This window comes from Ochotona curzoniae, unplaced genomic scaffold (assembly GCF_017591425.1).
Source record: "Ochotona curzoniae isolate NIBS_2020 unplaced genomic scaffold, NIBS_Ocur_1.0 contig_908, whole genome shotgun sequence".
Taxonomy (NCBI): domain Eukaryota; kingdom Metazoa; phylum Chordata; class Mammalia; order Lagomorpha; family Ochotonidae; genus Ochotona; species Ochotona curzoniae.
The window spans coordinates 24,733,132-24,759,822 of NW_024466607.1; the positions used below are offsets into that span (position 1 = coordinate 24,733,132).

The 26,691-nt window shown below is 40.3% G+C and overlaps 1 protein-coding gene across 2 annotated transcripts in view; it reads left to right on the top strand.

The window, feature by feature from the left end:
* PTPRG (protein tyrosine phosphatase receptor type G) overlaps positions 1-26,691 on the top strand; it is a 678,048-nt gene that overhangs the window by 396,369 nt on the left and 254,988 nt on the right. For both annotated transcript variants that reach the window (XM_040994746.1, XM_040994747.1), the window contains exons 3-4: positions 4,556-4,735; positions 16,416-16,564. In XM_040994746.1, the coding sequence (XP_040850680.1) occupies positions 4,556-4,735; positions 16,416-16,564 (329 nt within the window). The remainder of the gene's footprint in view (positions 1-4,555; positions 4,736-16,415; positions 16,565-26,691) is intronic.

Sequence of the window (26,691 nt, forward strand, 5' to 3'; positions counted from 1 at the left end):
ATTTTTAATGGCTTTTCATTAGTGAATAGAAACCATTATTTGGATCTATTGTGGTGAAATAAATTCAAGGTACATGCTTATTTTCAGTCAATACCTCTTATGTATTTAAGGAAACCATTGTTTGGAATGTGAATCATGGATTATTATTTAAAGTTCCCTGTTTTGAGGTGAAAATATGATTTGTATGCTGTAAAATAAAAATTATAGCTTCCTTCCTCAGGCCAGTTGTTGATCCAGTAATGTACTGAAATGCAGCACCTAGTTGCCTCATGGAGAAGTCTTACTTGCTGACCAGTTGTGCTCTCCTTAAAGTTTCTCCAGTGTGTTTGGTGTGAGTGGTGCAAAATTAAATTTTCATTTGAACAGAATTCTCTGCATTGGCTTAAAATGAGTCCACATGGGAGCCAGCATTTGTTGTAGCCGTTAAGATGCCATTTGAAACTCCTGCATGCAGTGTACAAGCACCTGAATTCAAGTCCTGGCACTGCTCGTGAGTCCAGGTTCTTGATGATGTAAACCCTACGAGGCACCAGAGATGGTTCCAAGAGTAGGGTCCTTCCCCTACACATAGGAGAAGTGGACTCCGTTCCTGGGGCCTGATGGCAGCTTGCCTGACTTGGCAGTTGAACATTTGGAGAATGAGTTAGCCTTTGAGATTTCTCTCTCTTTCTGCTTTTCAAAGAAATAGGTAAATGTATGTACTTCAGCCAACTTCTTTAGGATAAATCTACTTGAAAAGAAAAATACTGAGCATCAAATGGAGTCTCAGGAGCTTGGATTCACAATATTTACCTCTGATTTGACATAGGGAATGTTGTCTGCCTCAAACAGGCCAGTTGGAATTAATCTCCAGATGTGTGATTTATTTTCCCTCTTAGAGAAAATGTCTTGCTGATGCGAATGTGTGTAATTCTGGAATCTCAAAATGAGGAAAATGTACTGATTTGTTAATGACACACTAAGGAAGCAAGTGGGTTTTTTTAATATACAAGTAAGCCATAAATGATATTAATAATGTTTCATGGCTACCATTTTAAAAGTTTACTCAACTTTTAAAATATAAGATGTGTAAAAATAATCATGCTTCTCAAAAGACAATGCAAACAAATGTCATACTACACCCTTTCTTTATCCAACCGTGATTGGTGTTGGCAGGGTTCTAAAATTTGCACTCAGATGCTTTTGTGCACATCACTTGGGCAGATCGTTGTACCCTTGTCGGTTTAATTTAATGTGTTAGTAAAGAAAGGGAGCATTCTGAAACTGACCTTCTCACTCAAGGGAGTAAAGCCATTGTAATAAGAAGTCAGCAGATAGCTGTGTAAATTAAATGCAAAGTATCACCGGAAGGTAAAACATAGCACTTTTTGATCTCTAATACCAATTCACTTATTCAAACCCTAAAATTGATGTTGAGGTTTTATCACCTGCAAGACCATGTGCTAGGGATTGGCATAAAGGTACAAATGACACAGGAAGAACTAGTGGGGAAGAGTGACTTCCGATAGTGAACTGTAAACTATGGCAGGGATAGTGAAGTCAGAGGAAACCAAGAAACTGGTGCCAGGATAGCACAGAAACCCTACCATCTCTGACAGAGGCACACTGAATCTGAGGTCTTGCTCTTGGCTTGGGTTTCAGATGCATTTATTGAATTCTTAAAGAAAATATTTGTCATCAGGTTGAATGAGAAATGCCATTATATTCCCTTGGTAGTTACAGCTTGACAGGGTGTCTCCATTAAGATCTCATTCCTACAACACTTTTAACAGGCAAATGGGAGATTGCTTTTGGCACCCTGGTCTGCCCTGTGGCTTCCACTCTCAGTAACCTCGTCCATAAAGTTGTAAAATAGGAGTTTGTAAGCAGCTCGGAGTAGATATGACTGCTCAAATGCAAACATCCTGCTCATGCTAAGAGTTTGTAGAGAAAACTAAAGTGCAAATGATTTTCTTATTTTCAGTGGGTATTATCATATCGGAGAGAAGCCTTCTTGTTGATTATTTTTTCTCTCCAAGCTGGTTATACATTAAGCACAATCTTAGTGTCATGTTTTTTACTTAGAAGCATTTATTCAGAGCTCTGAAAAACAAAGCATTCGGTTTCATGAGATGTGTGCAACTGCAGATGATTAATGATGTGATTCTCAGTCCTTTATAAAGTGTCTTAGCACCAAGGAGATATACACAGACCAGAATGGCAGTGCAGCTCCGATGTGAGAGTAGGTAATCAATACCAGCAAGCTTGGAGGAAGCTGTTCTGTTTCCTCCGGTGATGACATAGGGGTTTTTGCAAGGCAGTGGTGTCTGGAGCATGAAGAACTCCAAAGAAGAATTAATTTAAAATCTGAAGTGGAAGATCAGTTTCAATTAAAATTGCACTTGAATGTATATTGGGTGGAAGTGTGAAAGCAAGCATGTAGTCAAGCTTAAATCTTCAGATGGTTACCAGTGAGTTAATGGATCTTACTACTAGGAGCTCTGATTGTATTTTTATTGAGTGCTAAATTATGTTTCACCTGTGTTTAGAAGATTAGGAGAAATTAGGTGAATGATAGGTACTTTTCTTACGATGTGGATTTTAAAAATTGCTACTATTAAGATAATTATATAACAAAACGTCTGTGTTTACAAATGAAGGCTTGCATGTGTTATTCCTTTAGAGTTATACATGTTTTAATTTATTTTATCCTGTCTCACAGCATTATTTTACATGGAGCACAATTTAATTACACCTAGTACATTTCTGGAAAGTGTTTTATATACATATACATATGCAATATTAAAACAACATTTTCCATAATTTGGGTGTATAGACCCAATTGTAGCCAACAAAAATTCACATTTTGGCACCCCAAAATTATACAATAATCACTTCATTTAGTTTCTGCATAAATTGTTTTGGTGTCTGGTCAAAGCTTGAACGATGTAGAAGAGAATTGGAGTAATTTACTAGGTTGGATTTTCCTCCCCTCATTCCCTTCAAATAACATGAATGCAGTATGAAATGGAGTTTGGCTGAAAATCATGCAAATGCACTCTCTGTCCCTTTATGAATCATCATACTCTTAGTGAATTTGACCAAGAGTTAAAGCATGAGAAGCCCTTGACATTTCTTAATTCAGTTAGAGTCCTACAATAGACAAAATTGTGATGTTATCTTTGTCTAGAAAGTGTTATGGTGCTTGTCTGTGACTTTTAAAGCATCCCCCAAGTAAATAAATTAAAATAAAGTGTTCCAAGCTTGCCAAATCTTGACCAATCCATGGTCAAGTTCTCTCTGATTGTGTTTATCTTATTGCTTGCAATGAGGCTTAGAGGAAATGACCCAGATGTTCGGAATGAAATACCTGAAGTATTTGCCAGATAACAAAATTCTGAGTCAAAGACTTGGCTCCCGCAATATTTTATTTTGTGTTCTATACCTGTGTATCTGGTATACCCATTAGATTTATATTCTAATTACACTCTTCTCCTTTATTTCTCTGTCCTTGTTTATTCACATAAACTGAGTTTAGCATGGAGATAGCTTTCTCCATCTTCTGAAAGAGAGCCGAAATCCAGAGGAGAGATGAGTGTCTTAACTTTCAGGAGTGCCAATTGGGCAAATTGAAAATTTTTTGCAGTTAAGTGGAAAAAATCCGCCTTGCTACTACTCCATCATTTGTAATAACTCTTGTCCAGTTGTGTGCTGTTCTTTTTTCTTTTTCTTATTTATACATTTGTATGAGTTAGGAAGAAAGTATATTCAGTGCACAGTAGCAAAAATAAGGGATGAAAGCACTTTCTTGTGAATAAGTGCTCTGTTTATTTTAGAGAAACTTAAACGCTTTCAAAACTACAAACAATTCCAACAACTCTTGTATAGTTGCTTGAATCATTGTTAAATGTAAATTGTTAGCAAATATTTAATTGCAAGTCAAGAGCAAGGCTATTTTAAGTGACATATTTTTCTGAAATCTTGCTTTGTCAAGCAAATGGCTTTGCTTCATGGTATTCAGTACCTTGGTGACCTATTTCGAATGGGAACATGTTGGGAAATGTACTTTGGAAAATATAATGCTTGACTTCTGTTTTTGTCTATCTTACATTGCTATAACAAAATACCTAAGGCTGGGCACTTTGTAAGGCAAAGAGTTTTCTTTTGCTTGTAGTTCTGTAGTCCCAATAGCATGGCAGAACCCCTGGCTTCTGTTGAGGGCTTGTGACAGATCACATCATATGCATGCAAACTTACATATACCCCAGAGGTATCACACAGCAAGGGTCAATGGAGGGGGCAGCCTCATTCTTTCTAACAGTGCTGCTTAGTAAGAAGTTACTTCTGCAAGACTACCCTTAATCTTTTCATGGGGCGATCATGACTCAATCACCTCCTACTAGACCCCATTTCATAAAAATCCATCTACTTCTCAGTACAGTTACGTTTGAGCTAGGCTTCCAATGCATCCACCTGTGGTGATAGTTGTATTCAACGATAGTGTGTTGCTGTATTTTGCCTGTTTCTTTCATGCCCCTTGAACCATGAAGACTGAAGTGTTATTTTCTCTCCATAGGTGCCTATGGTCCCGAGCACTGGGTCACCTCTAGTGTCAGCTGCAGAGGCCATCACCAGTCTCCTATCGACATCTCGGACCAGCATGCACGTGTCGGGGAGGAATACCAGGAGCTGCAGCTTGATGGCTTTGACAATGAGTCCTCTAACAAAACCTGGATGAAAAACACAGGGAAAACAGGTATATGTCTTTACCTTTTTTTTTTTTTTTAAAGATTTATTTTTATTATTTTTTCATTGGAAAGGCGGATATACAGAGAGGAGAGACAGAGAGGAAGATCTTCCGTCCAATGATTCACTCCCCAAGTGAGCGCAATGGGCCAATACTATGCCGATCCCGAAGCCAGGAGCCTCTTCTGGGTCTCCCGCGTGGGTACAGGTTCCCAAAGCCCTGGGCCATCCTCGACTGCTTTCCCAGGCCACAGGCAGGGAGCTGGAAGGGAAGCGGGGCTGCCGGGATTAGAACCGGCACCCACATGGGATCCCGGGCGTGCAAGGCAAGGACCTTTAACCACTTGTGCCACCGCGCCGGGCCCATGTCTTTACCTTTGCACAGGTTAAAATCAGTATTTTTGGATGTCTTTTTTACTTACCTTAACCACAAATCCTTAGTCTAAATCATTCTTTCATTTGAGAACCAGCTATGGGCTTTGGGCACATAACTAAACCATTCTGTACCTTGATTTAAATGTTTATATCTATCTTTTTATATGTGTGTGTATATATACATAAAATATGTAATTGTATATATGATACAAATATACATATATACACAATGTGACTAATAAACCTCATGGGTTGTAATGATTAAATAAGTTAATAGCTGTAAGGTGCATAGAATGGACCTTTACTAATTTGCTCAATATGGTAGCCGCTAGCAGAGTGTGACTGATTTGAATTGAAGTTTTAAATCAAAATTTAGTTTTAATTTCAAAATTTAAAGTTTAGCTCTTCATTTGTAGCTGGCTCTCTGCTTTATTCCGTAATGCTAGCTACCCCACTGGGCAGGCAGTACAGACTGACAGTATTACACCGTTGTGCAGTGTTCTGGCAGATGGCCAGGGTGTAGACAAAGATAGAAAATTCTTATCTTCGGTGACATTTTGCTTGGTTGATATTTCTTATTGTCACAGAGTGTCGATAAACTGGCTCAGCCCTTTTTGTATCTAATGGGTAGTTTGATCTTCCCCATTCCTTTGATTCAGTCAGTTGTCATTTAGAGATTGGTGACTGTGTAGCATCACCTGTTTTTAAACATGGCTACTGCAAAGTACTACCATTTCCCACCTACCCCGATCCCCTGCTAATTACTGTTCTGTAACTGTTGGTTATAGATTGTTCGTGTAAGTTCAGAGAATGCCTTGCTGCGCCCAATATCCAATTTAAAAAATAAATGCTAGGTTGTCATATTGCATCTCTGCTCCTTTCCACCGTCCTTGACTCATGTCTTGAGTAGCTGCTCGGGATAAACTTGTGCACCTCTCTGTTCCTCCAGCATTGACCCTGTGCTTGTCCTCACAATTCAGTTTCTCTGTCTGTATTCTTGCTTCATGTTTTTAATGCAAATGCTCTTATGAGGCCTGTGGTGGGAATTTTGCTCTTCAGACTATCTGAATGCAGTAGATGAGAACTTTGCCATCCTGGGTGTAATCAGATTGGAGTTGAGTGCCACCCCGGCACCGCATTCCTGAAGGCTGCCAAAGGCAATGTGCCGGACCCTCTGATCCAGTTTTCTACTTGACTTGCAACGCTTGACAGCCTTCTGCACAGATAACATGCTTCCGTGACAGCTTTCAGCCCAGTATCACCAGTGACAGGTTTTAGACGTGTGTAGAGTTCACTTGATGCAAGTTGATTCATGACCTTGGTCTTCCAGAAGCTGATTATCAATCTTTGTCACTCTACTGACTTCTGGAGTGATCGGCTACTTGTGGCATATCTGAGTGCTTGTGCCTGAATTTAGAGCCTCCCTCTCCAGCTACAAACACATCCAACTCAGAGATTTCGAAAGCACAACATTCTATTTTTTTTTCTAAGATTTATTTATTTCTGTTACAAAGTCAGATATGTAAAAAGAGGAGGAGAGACAGAAAGGAAGATCTTCCATCCGATGATTCATTCCCCCGGTGACCGCAATGGCTGGAGCTGTGCCTATCCAGAGCCAGGAGCTCCTCCTGGTCTCCCATGCACATGCTTTGGGCTGTCCTCGACTGTTTTCCCAGACCACAAGCAGGGAGCTGGATGGGAAGTGGAGCTGCCGGGATTAGAACCAGCGCCCATATGGGATCCCGGTGCGTTCAAGGTGAGGACTTTAGCTGCTAGGCCACTGTGCTGGGCCCAGAAGCACAGCATTCTGAGAAGCAGAAATAAATTTGATTTCTTCCCAAGCTCTGTTGAGCATGGTAAACCTCATGATATATCCCTCAGTATTGCTGAGGTGAGATGACTCTGTGACAAAGGAGCTTAAACAGTGACAACCATTTGTGTGCGAAATCAGAAAGTGGTTTTTGGTGATCTTTTGAAAGTAGCTAACGTAGGATAGTTTAGAAGCTTAGATGTAGAAATCAACCTTTTTATTTTTAAAATTTTTAATTTTTGAATTTTATTGTACAATTTTGTATAGTCTGGGTTTCCCCTACCCCAATTTCCACTCCCCAATTAGAAATCAACCATTTTTTCTCTTTCTCTTCTTAGCACAACAGTCTAAAACTAATCCTGATGTGCCAAATTGGTTCATATAAATATTTTGGAGAAATTAAGATTCAATTGAATTAGGTTGAACAGAACACATTAATAGTTTCCACAATGAATAATAATGTTTGGCAACTTGTATAGTTGCAGTTTTTTTAAAATCACCATCATTTTGTTATGCTTTTAAAAATGTAAGATTGGAGGAAATAGAATGGGGGGACATTCTGTCTCTGTGTTACTTCTTAATGAATATAGAATCATCAGGAAAAAGACTTTCAAAAATCCATATATTATAAACCACATGATCTTTTTTGCATTCATTCATTTTATATCTATGTTGGACACTTTGATGAACAAAAAGCCATTCTTAAATCATTAATTTTGAAGCAATTTGGTTTTTTTTTCATCTTTAAAAAGTGTTTTTTTAAATCCCAAAGTTCTAGGAAATTATTTTAGGAGGGATTATTTTTTTTTCCTGATGGAAGTTTGCAGGTCACAGATCTGTATAATCGACGGTCCTTTAGATATTAAAATATGAATATGGAAAGTTAATATTGGGCCTGGCAGAGTGGTCTAGCAGCTAAAGTCCTCGCCTTGAACCTGCTGGGATCCCATATGGACGCCAGTTCTAGTCCCGGCAGCCCCATTTCCCATCCAGCTCTCTACCTGTGGCCTGGGAAAGCAGTCGAGGACAGCCCAAAGCTTTGGGACCCTGCATCCGTGTGGGAGACCCAGAAGAAGTTCCTGGACCCTGGCTTCGGATCGGCATAGCATCGGCCGTTGCGCTCATGTGGGGAGTGAATCATCGGACGGAAGATCTTCCTCTCTGTCTCTCCTCCTCTCTGTATATCTAACTTTCCAAAAAATAAATAAATCTTTAAAAAAAACAAAGTTAATATTTAAAGCATCCCATTACATACAGACAGTAACTTTCCCATGAAACAGTTTTAGTGCTCAGCTCTGTCTTAACCTCTAAGAGTGCTGTATATCCAAACCAGCATAATCAATACAGTGGCTGGGTTTGACTTCTCCCACTTCTCAGAAGTTAGCTAAACATCTTTCCCAGACAGGCAGCATCTCTCTATTTCTTCTTGAGGAGCCATAACTGTCTATTGTGCCAGTGCCTGTTTGATCTCATCTGAAGTTATTTCCCTTTCTTTCATTTTTAGCGGAATAGAAGATAATGCATTCATCAAGAGTGTTTCCAAGATAATCTTGCTGTTCCTAGCATTAGCTTCTAAATTAATGGTCAGAATTTAAGATTTAAGCTATGGCCTCTCATGAATTTTAAACATTTGATAGTTTTTTTTTAATCTCTAGCCCCTCCCAACAGCAGCCCCCACCACTGCAACCTTTCCTTTCTCACACATTATTTTCCTATATCCTACACTAAGGATAAATAGAAAATGTATTTGCCATAATTCATCTACTTGCATTTACTCCTTTTATATTGGTTGACTTTCCCTGTTCATTGCCTGCATCCTTCCTTATTTATTCATATTTACCCTAGTGTCTGGCAGAGATGTAGTCATGCTGGATGCTAAATTACTAAGAAAGAATTGATGGAGAATAATTGAGGTATAGATAAATAGGTCATGAGCCAATTCCTAGTGTTCTGCTGAGCCCATAAAATTAAGTCAAAGATTAGGAGACTGTAACATCCACTCTATTTTACTTGGCTTTTGTAACTCTTGTAGTGGAGCGGCACCATAAGAACACACTCTTGAGATAAGAAATGAGCAAACTAATGGTAAGCTTGTACAGAGAGCAACATAAAATCTTAATCTCAGTCATTTCTCTGTGCTGTTGCCCTGTGTGAACCGTGATAAGTGTCTCAGGAAGATATCACTTTTCCGCTCTGCTCACACACAGGGATAAGGTTTCTCCATATCAGGAGAATGACAGCGTGGAACAATAACCTGCATTTGGTTGTGCATTGCTGTTCATGACTCAAGCCAACTGGTGCTTCTGCGTGGCTTGGGAGAATCATTCATCTCTTCTGATATTAACAGATATAAGTCGAACTGGGAGTTAGCAATGGACAACCACTCCAGGCTGTCTTCATGGTGCTTAATCCCTCCAAAATACGTGAACTTTAATTCTTAGCCCCAATGTGAGATGTAATTTCATAATCCTAGCATTGTTGCCCAAAAATACAGGCAGAAGCTTTTCACAATTTGGAGATTGGAAAGAAAATGTGAGAGTGTCTTTGATTGTCCTTATATTGTTCTGAACTTTCTTTTCGGTTTCTATTCTTTCTGTTCAGTTATTGCTCCTGGTGCGTCTTTCTCTGTGTGTTCCTCCATGAGCTTTGACTTAAAAAAAAAACAAAACATGCAATTATCAGAAAGGCAGCGACAGCAAAAGGATAGATAGAAAAGAGAGAGAGCTTCTATCAACTGATTCACTCCCTGAGTGATCACAACAGCCAGGGATGAGCCAGTTCAAAACCAGGAGGCCTCAAACTTCATCTTGGTTTTTCACTTGGGTGATAGGGACCCCAGGATTTGGGCCATCTTCTGCTGCTTTACTCCTTAAACAGAAGCTACAACAACTGAAGCTGGGCCAGAGTGAAGCCAGGAGTCAGAAACTGCTGGGTCTTCCACACGGGTGGCAGGGACACAGGTCTTGGGAACATATTCCATTGCATTCCGAGGAACATTGGCAGGAGCTGGATTGGAAGTGAATGGGATGCTACGTGGCAGGTGGTGTCCAGAGCTTTGACTGTTTTGTGGTTTCCTCTCATCCTGCCTTTTGTTTCTACCTCTTTCTTGACGTGGTGCTTCCTGGGACGTGTTTGCCGTATCACCTGTTTGTGCCTGTTCTCACAGCCTGCCAGCATTAGCCTTCATGTTTCCTTTCTTCCTGCCTTCCTTCTGCATAGCAGGCCACAGAAAAGAACTGAAAATTTTTTCTTAAAAAATATTTTTATTGGGCCCGGTGCAATGGCGCAGTGGTTAAGGTCCTCGCCTTGCACGCCCGGGATCCCATATGGGTGCCGGTTCTAATCCCGGCAGCCCCACTTCCCTTCCAGCTCCCTGCCTGTGGCCCGGGAAAGCAGTCGAGGACGGCCCAAAGCTTTGGGAACCTGCACCCGCGTGGGAGACCCGGAAGAGGCTCCTGGCTTTGGAGCGGCATAGCATCGGCCCGTTGCACTCACTTGGGGATTGAATCATCGGATGGAAGATCTTCCTCTCTGTTTCTCCTCTCTGTATATCCGCCTTTCCAATAAAAAAAAAATAATAAAAAAAATAAATCTTTAAAAAATATTTTTATTACCTATGGTGGGCGGATTTTGGTGTTGTCAGTAATAATCTAAGTATATTCTCCTTTGAATAAAACCTCTTTTGTCTCTGATAATGTGGAATGGGAAAGGGTCTGGACAAAGGATGTCATCGATTCCGAGTGTATTTCTTGAGATTTCCAAATTCACTGACACCATTTTTGTCACTGAGACCAGTGTGGAGTCATGATTTCTGAATCAGTTTCTTTCTGAGTGAAGTTAGTTTTTGTCCATACCAGGTTGGTTATTTTACTTACAAAAGGACTGCCACATATTCTGTTTGAAAGTAGAATGTCAGGCAAGTAGGCAGGTGGCTTGGAAACATTTGAGTGTTAAACATTTTTTAAGTTGTTTTTTTTTTTTTTTTGCCCAACCCTCTGCTTGTAAATGTCCTAGGGGCCTCCCTGATTAGCTCAAGGCAGCCCCAGAAAGAAAACTCAAGTTTAATTTTTATTTTTTTTTAAAGATTTATTTTTATTATTTTTTATTGGAAAGGCGGATATACAGAGAGGAGAGACAGAGAGGAAGATCTTCCGTCCGATGATTCACTCCCCAAGTGAGCGCAACGGGCCAATACTATGCCGATCCAAAGCCAGGAGCCTCTTCCGGGTCTCCCACGCGGGTGCAGGGTCCCCAAAGCTTTGGGCCGTCCTCGACTGCTTTCCCGGGCCACAGGCAGGGAGCTGGAAGGGAAGTGGGGCTGCCGGGATTAGAACCGGCGCCCATATGGGATCCCGGGCGTGCAAGGCGAGGACTTAACCACTTGCGCCACCGCGCCGGGCCCTCAAGTTTAATTTTTAAAAATTGCTAGATGACCTTGTGTTAAGATGGCAGGATTAGCAGAAGCTTAACTAACCAATTAGCCTTTTAGGGCAGTTTTTTAATCATCCTTTTGTTTTTAGGAGTAGAGTCCTCTGCCAGGCTGTCATCTGCCATATCTCTGCCATATCTTAATTTGGCTCAAGGATTGACTAATGCCCCTTGTTTCTGCTGCTGTGACAGGTTACCTGAGTCCTTAGATAATCCTGTGGCTTGTCATCTCTTTGTTATCAGAGTTTGGTCCTACTGAATATGTCCACTGCAGACACCTAACTTCTATGTCTGTCACCATCTAGTATTACTCTCCTCCTGGGCCTTCTCATAGTAGCCAGTGTAACCTGCCAAGTTCCCTAACCTATTCCTGTCTATTTCTCTTTTTCTTCTTATTTTCCCCTTTCCCCCAAACCTATTAGGGATCACTGCTTTCTCTTGGGCCCTGCTCACTGTCTCTAGCCTCATTGTATGTCTCATTCATGGGTTGGCATCACTCTGGATTTCTCTTCCTCCCTCCCACTACCCCCTGTGCCTTTGCACAGACATGACTCCTTTTTTTGCTCCTCTCATCAGCACTTCCCCAAGGTAGCTGCTTTCACGCTCAGCTCTGGTAATCTCATTAGGTCCTGATGCCCCCAAGCCCCTTCTACCTACAGTTGATTTCCTCTTTTATACTGCTTGTAAGTTTGTTTGCTGTGGGGGCCACTCTTTCTAACATGAGTGTTGCTCTTTTACCCAGAGGCCAGAGACATCTCCTTGATAGACGTGGAATTCTGTTTGCTGGGATCCCACAGTTATTATCCAGTGAGTGCTAGGTTTTCCCTCACAGTCTTGAACATCAGGGACGGGGGATGACAGTAAGCAGCTCTTGTTTTCTTCCCTTGCATTTTTCTTTACCTTTTAGCACCTGCTGCTGTTTACTCAGATTTTGGTGTGAACATTTGCTTTAGCCCTGCGTTGTATACACACGGTGAATTTAATCTATAAACAGTTGGTGGATGAATTGTAAAGGAGCGGTGAATGCCAGGTACTCTCCATTCAAGCTCAGGAGAAAGCTCATTTTTTTTTTATTCAAGTTACAAGCCAACTCTAACTTCTCTGCTGTCCCTATGGAAGTAGTCCCAGACACACGGAATCTCGTGATAAGTGTGGATCCTCTGCCTATGATAATGGCCTGTGCAAGCAACATTTCCGCAATGCCAGCTGTGTTACATCGTATTACACATAAGCTCTTGTTCTGGTCATTCTTCACCTGTCAACCTTGGTGAGCCTCCTCACAAACCAGTGTGGTAGCTGCCATCTTCTCCCAAGTTAATAGCCTGGAAACTGAGGGACCAATAAGTGTAGTCATTTTCTTGTAGACAGACAATGGAGATATTGTACTCAAAGCTACATTACTGGTTCCAGAATCCACCTCATCCATTCCCCATATCTAACCTACTCAGAAACTTACTTCTTTGTCAGCAGAGCATAGAACTAAAGTCTATAGGTGACTACTATTACGGCCTATTGAAGCCCCCAGCTCATTCTACTCTTTCCATCATTCTGTTTTGAGTGTAACACGATCCATGTTAGCAGCTAAGACACTGGAGGAGCCGATTCTGCCAAGTCCTCCCATTCGTTCCTCTGTCTTGGTATGACATGCTGTTTTACCAAAATACTCTAAACCCAGTGGCTTCAACTACAAGCATTTCTTGCAGATTTCAAGGTTGGAATTTCAAGATCAAAACATTGGCAGGCTCAGCATCTGAAAATGGTGCCATCTTGTCCTTCCCCCAAGAAGATAGGGAAAGAGCTCTCACAGGCCTCCTTTATAAGGCTGTCCGTCACATTCATGAAGTTTCCACCTTCACAACGTGATCACTTCCCCATGATCTCCTAATACTTTCATAGTAATGACTATTGGCTGCACATGCTCATTCGGTTTAAAACACCATTATTGTTCCATCTTTAGCGACTTGTTTGCTACCTTCCTCATTTTTGCCTTATCTAAATTCAACCCTTTTTGCTATAATTTTAGTAAATTAAGATTTTCATTTTTGTTACTCCCGTAGTATTAATTTGCTGTTTGTCTTTCATTTTGCTTGTTTTACTTTAACTAAATGAAACAAAGCTTAAAACTTTTTAAAATAAGAACCACAGAGGGGAAAACCAATTGTTTAATACAGACTTAGCACTATGTATGTGTCTATAACCTATGAAAATCAATCACAGTTTCCTGTGTTGTTAACTTTAAATTGAATATCTGCTCTTGGATAAAAAGGAGAAACAAATGGGAATCAGGGAAATATGGCCAATTATACTAGCACCGCATTGAAATTCTCTTTGATGTAATTTAAAGTATAGAAATAGCCCAATAAACTCAAGTGTCTTTTTCACTCTGTGTTTTAGTGAAGAAAATGAATTTAATCTCAAGCTGCAGGCATGCTTTGCTGTTTCTCCCCTGTCTAATGACAGTTTGTGTTTTGTGGAAAGGATGGTATTGTGTTAAATTGGGGCAGTATCTTCCAATGGAATTATTGTACCTGTGTTGTAGCTGAGAATGGAGTTAACACGTGTGTGCCGCCCTTCTGTGCAGCACAGGGCTCTGCTTCAGTCCTGGATAGGCATTTGGTAGTAACTGTCATTGGTAGTGCACTTGCTGAGCCCACGTCATTGTGTTAAGTGGCTTTCAGAGTGTGATTTTATTGAAATAACCTGGCAAAGTAGGAACTTCTATTGTCTTTTGAACCTTTGTGGAAACTGAGGCATGGAGCAGGCAGATAATCTGCCGAGGCCTGTTAAGGGAAGCAGAAGAGAACTCCAGTATCACTTGACTTTCTGCTTGTCAGAAGTTCTGCGTCCTGTGGTAGCCAGTTGGGAGCATTTGGCTTTAGTACACTGTTCATTACCTGTAGTCACCAGAAAATGGAGAACAGTGGAGCTGGTACAGTTCCTACTTGCAGAGTTTCATATGTAAACAAGAATATAAGCTGTTTTGGTAGAGGTATATATGCCTGTAACATGCTGTGTGCTCTGTTGAAAACTGCCATGAAATGAAAAATGAGATTAATGTTTCAGATTGTACAGTTCCCTAATTATGCTTTTAATTATTCATATAAAACAAGTAAAATGACCCCTGACAGAGACATAAATGATTTAGGTGAAATCAAATATTTATAAGAGGATGCTGAGTCCCTGGTATATTGCAACAGATGCTTTGCCTTCGTCCTGGATGCAATATGTTCGACAGAGAACTTGCAACAGGCTGAGAATCATCGCCGGTAGTTAAGACCCCACTGAGCTGGTGCCTCTGTGTTTTGACATTGGATTTAAAGGCATATGCTGATATAATCTGAGAACATGTAAAACTTGATATATAAATTGTATTTTACAGATATTTACCAGTTTAGATAATATTTTAACTTCTAAGATATATTTTGGGGATCTCAAAATGATAGCCTCCCTTCCTGTTTGCTGATTTTAAAATAGTTGGAAGAAACTGAAAGGAAAGTAATATTCTATTGCATATGTTGATACTTTCCATTTCAAATCTCATTGGGGTTGCATATAATTTGATTGAAACAAAACCCCACTCATCATTTGCATATTGTCTTTGGCCATTCCTTCATCATAAAGCCAAGATCAGCTGGTTACACCAAGAGATATACCAAGCCTGAAATATTTGCTGGCTAGCCCATAGCATAGGGTGAGCTTGCCAGTATCTATTCAACAACACAGAGTAAAGGTAGAATATCACTATAGCATGTTTAATTGGGACAAGAAACACTTGCTTTTACTTCCTTTTATCCTTTAATTCACTGTCCCGCTAATTGAACATTTTACTGTATATTTTTCAGAAGTTGGAGAAAAACTGCATTTTGAATGCAATAAAAAGGGATTTATATGAGCAGGGTTCCTTCACTTGCTTTTAATGCTGCTTTTATATAGAGAAGTACTGAAACTAATTGCACTGTTTTAGAAATGGGTCATTAGTCTAGTCCCTATCTTTTATGGAGACCTAATTTTCATGCAGGATTTCTCTCTAAAGCTCTAACTGGGATTTCTTTAAGAGGAGGATACAATGACGACACAAGAGCTTTCCCATGCCTTGCAAAAGCTGAGCTTTTGATCAAAAGCATTCAGCATTTTAGTTGTCACCTTAGAGTATTTAGCAGCCTGTAAGTATTTGTTGAATATATAAATGAATCCATTTAAGAAAGCGGAAGAGAGAACTCTATCACTTGTAGAATAGAGACCATTTTTTTTTTTTTTTTGTTCACCAAGGAAATTACATCCTTTTGGAAAAATATTTTTTTCTGCTAATTAAACCCTATTTTTTCATGGTTTCTCCTTCCCATATTTCCAAGCAAGAGAGGCGTATTTTTGAGGTTTAGCATCTGAATTGGTTGATATTCCTTATATATGAATTTTTGTATGTTATTCTTTTGGTTGGCCTAATACAGATTTTTTGATGGTTAGAATTTAAAACAATGGAGATTATCCAGTATTTGACAAACTTAATAAGTTTTGTACTGCAGTTGCTTACACATAATGAGTTACAGTATCTACAATCCCAAGAACCTACTGTCTCCTCAGTATTGTTGCCCTTGAAACTGAAAGAAGCCACATGTTTTGTTTAATGATACTGAAATGGTTCTCATCAAAGAAGCATGGGTGTTGCATCTGACTTCTATTTCCCACCTCATTCCACTCCTTGAATTCTGGGGTAGCTTCAAAGTCAGTCCTTGAAGAGAGTAAAGTCTCACTCAACTTAATTTTGATGATCCAGGAGACTGGGCAGACACTAATTCATCCAGGCTTACTCAGTCACTGTATTTGTTTATTTTCTAGTCTGTTAAATAGTTAAATGGAATTCTGAGATCCTTGTGTGAGTCCTATCACAATGTAGAGCCAACTAAAGATTCAAGAACATTTAGCAGCCGAACTTTTACTTACTCAGAATGATGTCATTAGCCACATATATGAGGAACTAGTTCATATCACTACCATTGTGGACTATTTTGGAAGCCACAGAGGAAATACTTGGTTTTGAGACTCACTTTGTTTTATCCACTTCCCTTCTGTGTTGCAGTCGCCATTCTTCTGAAGGATGACTATTTTGTCAGTGGCGCAGGCCTGCCTGGCAGATTCAAAGCCGAGAAGGTGGAATTCCACTGGGGTCACAGCAATGGCTCAGCTGGCTCCGAACACAGTATCAACGGCCGGAGGTTTCCCGTTGAGGTGAGAGAAATACAAGATCTCAGTGTGTAATTGTGCTTTGGGCCCTAACATTAATAGGAGGCTCTATCCTTTCCATAAGCCATTTTGCATGTCAAACTTAGACACTGCAAATCTGTTCTTCAGAGCACAGTAGGTAGGTATCAATCCTCAAGTCACTTACCCTTGTGCAATGGGAGCAACAAGGAGAAGTCACAGACGTTGTGGTTTGAATAAACTCACCTCTGGTCAATGATGTTCCTCGTTTGTTTCCTATGACGCAGCTTCTTTTCACTGTCTGCTTTCTGAAACCCAGCTTTCTGAAAGTGGTGACATTTTGTCTGAAACTTGGGTCACTTCATTGACACGCTTTACAAAACAGAAAAGTTGCTAATCTGTCGAGGCGTCTCAGATCTTTCTTTCTTCTGTGATATTACTTGAAACTCTTTTGTTTTGCTTCGTGTTGAGAGAGAGGGGCTGTGCCCAATGATGGTATGCATTTGTTGACTGCCCTGGATTTAAGGTGACATTTGGCTTCCACCTTAAGACCATTTGGTGTTAGTATTCTCACAGCCTATACAGACCTTTGTGGGCTATGTCACATGCTTGTGCGTATCTGCTCTAAGGGGTTCAGAAAGAGAGTGTATCTCCATTTCTCTTGTTAATGGTTTTACTGTTAACGTTTTTTTTTTCTTTCATTCATGATTAGCGTGTAAATACTATTTTATTGTAATGAACCTGTTTGTTCTTTATTGGTTTTTCTTACATGGATAAACATCATCCCAAGTTTGTGGAACAACTAACTGGGTCGAAACTGGCAGCATGTTTTGATCAACAAACTCAGTGGCCAAGACACATTTTCCTCTCTTAGTGTTTTGTAACTTCTTTTAAGTCATGTCCTGTTTGGATTATCAGATTAATACCTAAGACTCGGTTTACAAAGAAAACAGATGTGCAGACATAAAGTATCATATGATGGATAGGGTGTGCTTAGGCCTATTTGTGAACTCTCAGGATCCATGAATTTGGCTGGGGAGGGTAAAAAAATACAAAATAAGAAATTAATAGCATGTTTATACTGTCCCTGTAGAAACCAGAAATTCTTGGGAAAGACACTTCATTTTTGTTTCTTGCTTAGCTGATCATTTCTTGGTACCAGAAATCTCCCTGCAGTGAGCCATTTCTATCTGTGAAACTTCCCAGCCCAGTCACAGTAATTGTGTGTCTCAGGGGTAGAGCTTCTGCTTAATGGGCTCCCCTCTACCCAGTAAATAGAATGAATCATTTCTTAGAAGTCTCAGCTTTATTTGTGCTTATGAAGCCTGATTCCTAGAAACAATTCAATGTGATGTTTCTCCATGTGGGATCTCCCCTCTGGTCTTGCTGACAGTAGTATGAGTCAAAGGGGATACTTATAGCTTTGCTCTGACACCTCTTTGTCTTAGAATTGGGCTGACATTTGTTCAGTTAATGTAGTTTTGGACAGAAGACTTGTGCATTACACTTGAAAACTTACCCTGGTAGCTACCTTGGCAAAGAAGGACCCTGCAGTTAGGAAGTGGGAGCGTCAGCTTCGTTCGTGATCACATTCCCCTGATGCCAAGGCAGGCTTCCCCCTCCCCGACTTGATTATGGAAAAATGGGTGAAGTGGATGTGTTTTATTTGGAAATCTTCTGACTTTCAATGAAATGTGTCAGTTCTCTTTTACTTAAAGGGAGCTATTGAATTTGGAAGCTAATTACCAGTGGCAGCTATGATGCCCAAATTTGTTGTTTGACCAAATTGTTGGGCTGTTTTTCAAGTCATATCAGATGGCAAATCTGTCTATATTAATTGGATTCTTCATTGGAGTCCATCTGGTTCATTCATAGCTTGCTTTCTTAAAATGTGACAGAGTTGTTAAATTACTCAGTGATATATTCGGAAGAAGTTGAATGTAAAGGTAACTAACTAGATCAAATTTAACTTTAAAATACACACAGGAAAGTTGTTCACTTTTGTCCCAAACATGTCTAATATTATATTCTAAATCACTTTGCTTGAGCTCTTATATTTAACATTGGGTCTCCCTGAGATAATTATACTATTTGACCATCCCAAGTTTGGTCTTTCTTTTCATATAACTACACTGTTGTTTTTTTTTTTTTCCTGAAGCTGTAATGAAAGTAACAAAAGTGTAATTGTCAGCAATAGAAACATCTTGTGTTTGCCTTGCATGCCCTGTGCTTCAGGGCTACAGAAGGTGTTTGGTGAAAGTGGTGCTGAGATTGGGAGGACGCAACTAGCTTTCACCGTTGAGACAGCATTTCCCCCTTGGACCACAGGCAGCATCTGGAGACACTTTGGGTGTATTGTTAGCAGTAGCATGCTGCTGGTTTTTAGTGAACTGCTCTCAGGGAGTCTACTAAGCGTCATGATGCATAGGATAGTTCCCCCAATGAAAGAAAGCATTTTCTAGAACGAATATGTCACTGTTGTAAGTACATGGAATAGAGAAAGCGCTGTATTTAGTGCAGTGAACCCATGCTAAGCTGATATGGTGTCATTTAAAATGTGCTTGAATAATGAAGATTTGTTTTTTGTGAAGTTACTTCATCTACCTGTGTTTACAGAGGAGGTGTACCTTGCCTCATGCGTAACGGCATGGCTGTCACTGGCTCATTTAGACTGTTCTGGAGATACAATCATGACCTTGGGAATTTAAGCAACCCCTTCACTACTCCAGCTGTGTGGGCTGAATATGAATCATATACCCCTACAAGAAGCTGGATCTGCTCCCCAAGGGCAGATTTCAAGAAACCCAACTTAATATGTTTCGCTGCTCCCCAGGAATTCTTTGAGGTCCCCTACAGGTTTGTAGCCATCCCAAAATTAGACCTCTACGATTCCCTGGCTGAAATCCTGAATTTAACTTCGTTGTTCCTATACCAAAAACATCACGACAAAAAGTCCTTGATAAAGCTAGGGAAAACAAAAGCACTTCAATATCCAGTGTTCCTCACAGCTCAATTACAGTAGGAAAAAAGCACTGGAGGCAGATTACAGTGACTTGGCTAGCAGATGAGAATCTGTTTCAGATCTCTCATGCCCTCATCCCTATTATTTAGCTTGATTTCTGGCTGTCCCTCATCTTCTGTTGTACAGGTACTGGGACATAAAACCCAGAAAGACATGACCCCTGCTCTCAAGGTATTTGCATTTTAGTGGGACACACAAATTATATAGGTAGTCGCCTAAGTAGCTGTGTCATTTTCATTGTGATACAGTCTCTGAAACAGAAAGGAGGATATTTAGCCAGGGACAGCAGTATTTATTAAGATGAAGGAGCTGACTTGGAGCATACCAGATCATCATGCATGCACAAAGGCCCTGAGGCGGGTGGTATTTGCCAACTTTAAGTACTACAGAGAGATCAGCTGCGCGGGCGGGGAGGGGGGGGAGAGGGAGGGAGAGATTGCTGGATAAGATGTTGTTCTCCTTTCCCTCACGGTGCTCCACTCACTAATCCCTAGAACCTATGAACATATCATTTCACGTGTCGAAAGGACTTCTTTGCAAATGCCTTTGGGTATCCTTGGAGGTTAAAAGTTCTAAATGTACTAAGATTGCAGCTGTGGCGTCACAGTGCCATGGTTTCTAGGCTTTCTGCTCCCTGCTCCATCATTTATAGCTAGCAAGTAATAATGACTCCTACTTGATCCGAAGTCCCCTCCCTTTTTCAAACTGTTTCTGTGTTCTTGCAGTTAGTAACTTAAAGGTTCATATAACTCTAACAGGAATGGAACCCTGCCATCTTTCCACTAATAGCTAATGCTGGAGTTAATTCCAGTGAAACCTCCAGATGAATCAGCCTCTCAGAGTGCTATTCAAGCAGAGGTTCATTGCATGCCTATTGTCTGTGGTAATTAAAATCGTATTTATTACAATGAAAGATCACAGGAGTTGTTGATTCAGACTTATTGGTGCTTTATGAGTTGAAGTCTTCAATAAGCATAAATGATCCAAATTGATTGTGTGTGCCCTTTCCAGTGAAACTCACAGCTGGCTCATTTCAGCTCTGTTTAGAACACCTTAGCAAATGAATAGAGGCGAAGACATTTTTCCTAATACATAGCCATGTACACATTACCATATGGTGCGGGTCTATAATCCCTTATCTGAGAGCATTGAGGACAGATGTTTTCAAATTCAGAATCTTTTTTGGAAAGGTATTCTAGCATGTGTGCTGTATCTTTTACAGAAAAAAAATATCATCAGTGCATTAATATCTCTGTAGCAGGTGGGTGAATAGTCACACTGAGTAGAAATAGTGCTCTAAGCACTAAGATTTTTCACTGTCAGATTCATTTTTTTCTCAATGTAAAAAGAAAGTAACGTTTGGTTTTAAAAAGGTATCCCAGCTGTTTGCATGTGTCCTGGTTTTATTTCATGGCTTTGGAGGTTGATATCCCAGAGAATACCAGATAGATACAAGCATGACACAAGCGTGTCATTTGTCTAACCGGAGAACTCCTACACATGTTGTAGTGGGAAGCCAGTTGTGGTTTGCTCTGCCATGACTTCCCCCCGATAGCAAAGGAATTTGTTGAAATGTAGTTAATGCCTTTATTGAAATAAAGATTCCCTTTTAGAACACAGTGTTTTATCCTTTGCTAGTGAAATATTTATTTTCCATCTGGCTAAACTTTTATGTGCATTTCCTGTTCTAATTAAGAGGAACAGGTGAGGAGGCTGCTACTTTGAATTTGAAGAATGTGGAGAAATGAAAACTTGGTTGTACAAAACCAGAGAGCAGGATTTAGGACATGAGAGCAGCTCTGTCCCTAGAGTGTAAATTTCTTTGATATCTGACAGTCACCCTAACTGTCATCCACTTCAGAAATGAACTTGACTCTGGGCTGTTTGATGACATGTCATTGACATGTGGCATGCTGATGACCAGTTGAAATGCTCTGAGGACATGCTACACTGTGAAAAGCAAACCTGGCTACATTGGAGATGGAAGAGAAGGGTGGGGCTGGAGATCAGAGGTGCCGCTGGTAAAATATGAATTTTTTAAAAAATTTAATAAATAGCCAATGTCAGATACTTTGCATGTGTTTCCTTCCTTGATTTTCCAATCCTACTTACAAGACAGGTGCTATTACCAAACAATCCCAAAATGGGGTAATGGAGCTTATGCCATGCTTGCTTAAGTGGCTTGACCCAGGTTAGCTGTTAGCGCACTGGCATCTGGACTCCAGTGTTTCAACAATCTTCACCAAAGTCTTTCTACTTGATAAGCATTTTCACTACTACTTATCATTGCTCTAGGCTTTATTATTATTATTATTATTCTTTTAAAATTTATTCATCTTGATGACTTGGAAGACAGAAGTTTTCCACTTTCCAGATTCCCTCAACAGCCAAGGCTGGACCAGGACAAAGCTGGAAGCCAGAAATTCAATATGAGTCTTCCAATCAGGTGAGATGGTCCAAAGTACTTGGGCCATCTTATCTTCATTTTCTGCCTCTGAGGAAGTACAGATTAAAAAAAAAACTACTTATGCAATAGAAGCAGTCTTATTAGAATCTTAGCTGCCATTACCTAAAATGAGCGAAATGAAAGAACTTCGAATATTTTAAGATGTTTGGGCCTGTGTAAGAGATATGAGGGCTCTTCAAAAAGTTCTTGTAGGCAGGTGTTTGGTGTGGCAGCCAAAATGCTGCTTGGGATGCCCACATTCCTTATCAGGGTACCTGGATTCCATTCCTAACCTTGGCTCTTAATTAGGTCCCTGTTAATGCGTAAATGTCTGGTAGATACCACGTGACAGCTGGTTCAAATATTCAAATACTTGGAGTGCTGCCATCCTCAAAGAAGACCCCGGTTGAGTTTCCAACTCCTGGCTTTGGCCTGGCCCGCCCCCAACCATTGTGAGCATATGAAGGATGAACCAGCAGATGAGGGTATTGATCCTCTTTTCGTCTCTCTCCTTAAATGAATATCTAGAGAGATAAATGGTTTAGAAAGTTTATGTGGAATTCATATTACCAGGAAGTTAAGTGCAGATTTAAAATTTTATTGGGTACCAATATTGTTTTGCATAAAATTTAAGTTTCCTCGAATACAGAGATAATGTACAAAAGAAGGAATATATGTCCACTTTTTCTTTAGAAATATCCCTGAAAAATATTGCCCTTTTGTTGGACTTCCCATGTCAGGCTATATTTAATCACATCGAGCAGCTCTGTGTAATAGAACATATAATGTCGGTTGTCCATTATAATTTAATATTTTGGAAGCTACACTGAAAGAGGTAAAATGAAGCTGGCAATTTTAACAACTCATTTTATTCGCTGCAATCTATAGTATGTAGTAAGTATAATTATATCATCATAAATGAACATTATAAAAGCAATTAAAATTTAATGGTTTTTAATAATCTATTATGTTTACCTTAATATATTGTGAACGTTATCATCCCAACATGAAATCAATACCAAACTTTGGTTTATGGTTTTGTTACAAAGTCTTGGAAATCCAGTTTGCAGTTATAGCTCCAGCTGGTCTGTGAGTGGAGTGATCACAGGCGTGGTCCATATATTCCACAGCCACATGCAGGTAGCAGCTACTGTATTAAACATATGGGTTTAGGGAGCATGCAGTCCTTGGCATTGGAAACTGGTTAATAAACTGGCCCAGAAACTACCTGAAATTGTTCAGGAGTTATTTTTTGCTTTTGTTCATCTTGACTTCTTTTCTTCTATAAATATGAGGTCCCTGATACGGAAAATAGCAGAGAAGTAGGTTGGACAAATCTGATGATCCAGTGTGTACAATATATGGACTATAGTTAATAATAGTATACTATATTCAGGATTTTTGCTAAATCAACAGATTATCACTTCTCTTGCCGTGGTGGGGTGGGGTGCGGTGGGGAGATGAGTGACAATGGGAGATGATGGATATGTTAATGTATTTTATCCTAGTAGCCATGTTACCATATATGTGTGTCTTGAAACATCCTGGAGCATACCTTACACATGCATAATAAACCTGTTAATATGTACATGCAATCAAATCTAGTAGTCAAGTTTATCAAAGTCTTATTTTTTTAGAAGACTTTGCTTAGATACAGTGCAGGAATTTTTTTTTTCTTTATTAACTTGGAAGTTTCCCCTTTTGCACAACATTTGTTCCTGGAGCTGTGAACACCATTCTTCTCAGAATCCATTTCCGAGCTCAGGAGCTCAGATAAAGCTGGCTGGAGAGACCTTTGTGTGCTGAAGGTAAAGACCTCAGGTGGCGCGATCAGATGTATTGTAAGTTCAAGTTGAGAGGATTTATGGGCCTGTGGCTCAGCCACACCACCTCCCCCTGTTTTTTGTCCTGTCAAAATCTGAGCAGGAAGATTTCAAGCCATCTTAAATCTAAAGCCTTTAGCAAGTTCTTTCGTGCCACCGTCACTCAGAAGGGACAGTCGAAAAGATTTATAAAGAATGGAAAGAAGCCACATTTGAAAGAAAGTCTATTTTCTCCTTCCCCTTTAAATCCCTGGCATAGAATTTCACAGCAGCTCCCCGTAATGGAATGGGAAGGAGAATGTTAAGCCTTGCCCGGCCGTACTGTAAGGCCTTGTGTGGTGCTGAGCTCAGATATTACCTGGGATCCATGGACTGTGGTGTATGAAGACCAACTGAACAAATTCACCAAAACACTGTTATGTACAGATATAAATCTCTACTCTTGAGTGTTGGATAACATCATAAAAGACACGGAGTTTATAACTCCTGTTAATACATGTATAATTTTGGGGTTCCTGCCATTGCAGATTTAGCTTTGACTTCTGACTCTCCCTGTGAACACCTTTACTACACTGATGGAGTTTTCCAGGGACTTTTCTTAGGATATTTCTCACTGTGGGCCCTTCCCTGATCCCCGAGGGCACGGAGTGAGGGAAGGGTCATCCCGTGAGAGGTTTGCCATTTCTCACTCTGGTACCGTGTGTGCTTCTGCCTTTGAACTGGTCGCCATCTCACACTCTGTCTCCACATCTTTGCCCATCACTGTTTATCTCAGCTATTAGCAGGACAAGCGTGAGCCGCTGGAATGTCATAACCATCTAAATATGACGGTCTTAGGATATAGGCCCTAGAATATTTCATGAATACTTGTTAGTCTAAATGCTCTGTATAAGATGGATCTGTCGTCAGGTATGTTTAGGAAATGCTTCGTATTAGATTTTCATTTTGTAGCTTATTTATTCATGGGTGATCATAGTAAGAGTCTTGACATAAGGCAGTAGAGAAACCCACTTGGTTGTCACTTAACTGGTAGTCTCTCAAACTTGATTGACCTTCAAACTCCTTTTTTTTCCAATCTATGTATGCTCTGGGAGTTGCAAGGGGAGAATACCTCAGTACTTGCTGTCTCAGGTAGTTCAGTAGAGAGCTCTTTTCACGCCCTTGCTCATAGAATGTTCAATTCTTTCAACATACTTCACCCCAGATGCTAAATGGTACATAGCCTTTGAGCTTTCCATAGATAAGCCTTTTCTTTTTTAAAAAATAATTTAAAAAATAAATTTTATGTTTTTTTTAAATAATGATTACATGGTTGATCATGGTGAGAAGGATCGAGATTTAGGGAAAACTGGGTGAATTCATTGCTTCCAACTTTGCTATTTCTTCTTGTTCCTGGGGGGAAGGAGAGAGACAAAGAGGAAAACCGCTTATGACTTTCCACATGTCCCAGTACCCAGGGATGAGAACCCCCCACCTTATATCAATCCAGAATCTCAGTGTGTACATAAATAGATGAGCCTTTTCTGCAGGGGATACAGAGTATCCTGTCCACACAGTGCTCCATCAAACAGCTGCCAAGGCCCAGAGGCGGGAGTTCATTGAACTGAAGCACTGCTAGGATGCTAGACTGCTGTAGAAGAGAGAGGGGGAAGCAGAGTAACGGGAGATACAGCAGGTGACATAGGGGAGGTTTCCTGCTAATGTGAGACCCTGCATTCCAGGACAGGCTCTGTGGCTTGTACTCCAGTGAGGTGGGAGAAGGTGGAATGTTCTCAGCAGAGAGCAACTGCATCTAATCCCCTCTTGCATGTTGCATTGTTCCTCTGGCTACAATCCAAAGTGGGGAACACCTTGCGTGCTGTGGGTCGGGGAAGAGAGTTCAGGAGATGTAGGTGATGATGTCATGGGCCAGGGGTGGGTGTGTTGAGAAGAGATAAGATTCCCCCTTGTGTCCAAGGAAGAAGGTTCTCACCCTGGGGGATGTGAAAGTGTTGTTAACTCAGCAGATAAAGTGTGTGTTTCCGCTTAACAAAGGAACAATTTCAAGAGAAAATAGTAGGTAACTCACTTGCTTATAATAAATTGTAATATTTCACTTGGATTATTTCAAGAATGAGAAAATGTAACTGTATAATATGTGCTATATGCCATACTCATTCTGTAATACATTTTAGATGCTAAAAAAATAACAAAGAAGTGATTATTAAGCATAAAATGAATGGAAGAACCCCCATTTCCTTCTTTCAACCTTTTACTATTCTTAAAATTTTTATCTTATTTGAAAGGCTGACACGGAAAGATCTTGTATCTGCTGGTTCACTCCCCCAGATGCCTGTAGCAGCCGAGGCTGGGCCGGGCTGAAGTCAAGAGTCCAGGACTCCATCCATCTGCCATGTAGGTGACATGGACCCTCATACATGACCCATCACCTGCTGCTTCCCAGAGTGCACTGAACAAGTGCACCTGAACAGGCAGCTGGAATCAGAAGCAGAACCAGGACTCAAGTCCGGGCACTTGCAAATGGGATGTGGATGTTTCAAATGAAATCATAACTGCTTTTCCAAATTCCTGCCCCCAGTGTTAAATGCTCTTAAAAGATTCTCTTACTGCTTACAGTCTGCTAATCATCTTTCAAGGAAAGCTTTCATAAACATTTGAACTGCCTAGAATTTTCCAGTGGTTTCCCACCATATTTTGGATAAATCTAAAGACTTGGGTCCTCCAAGGAACAGCTCCCGGTGGCTTATACTATTCCCTCTCCCCTCATCAGACTGCCCCCATGCCTGTTTTCTTTGCTGCAAAATATTCTGTTCCCGATTAGCCCTTCTCATGGTTCCTTCCTTCCTTAATCTTACCCATTATA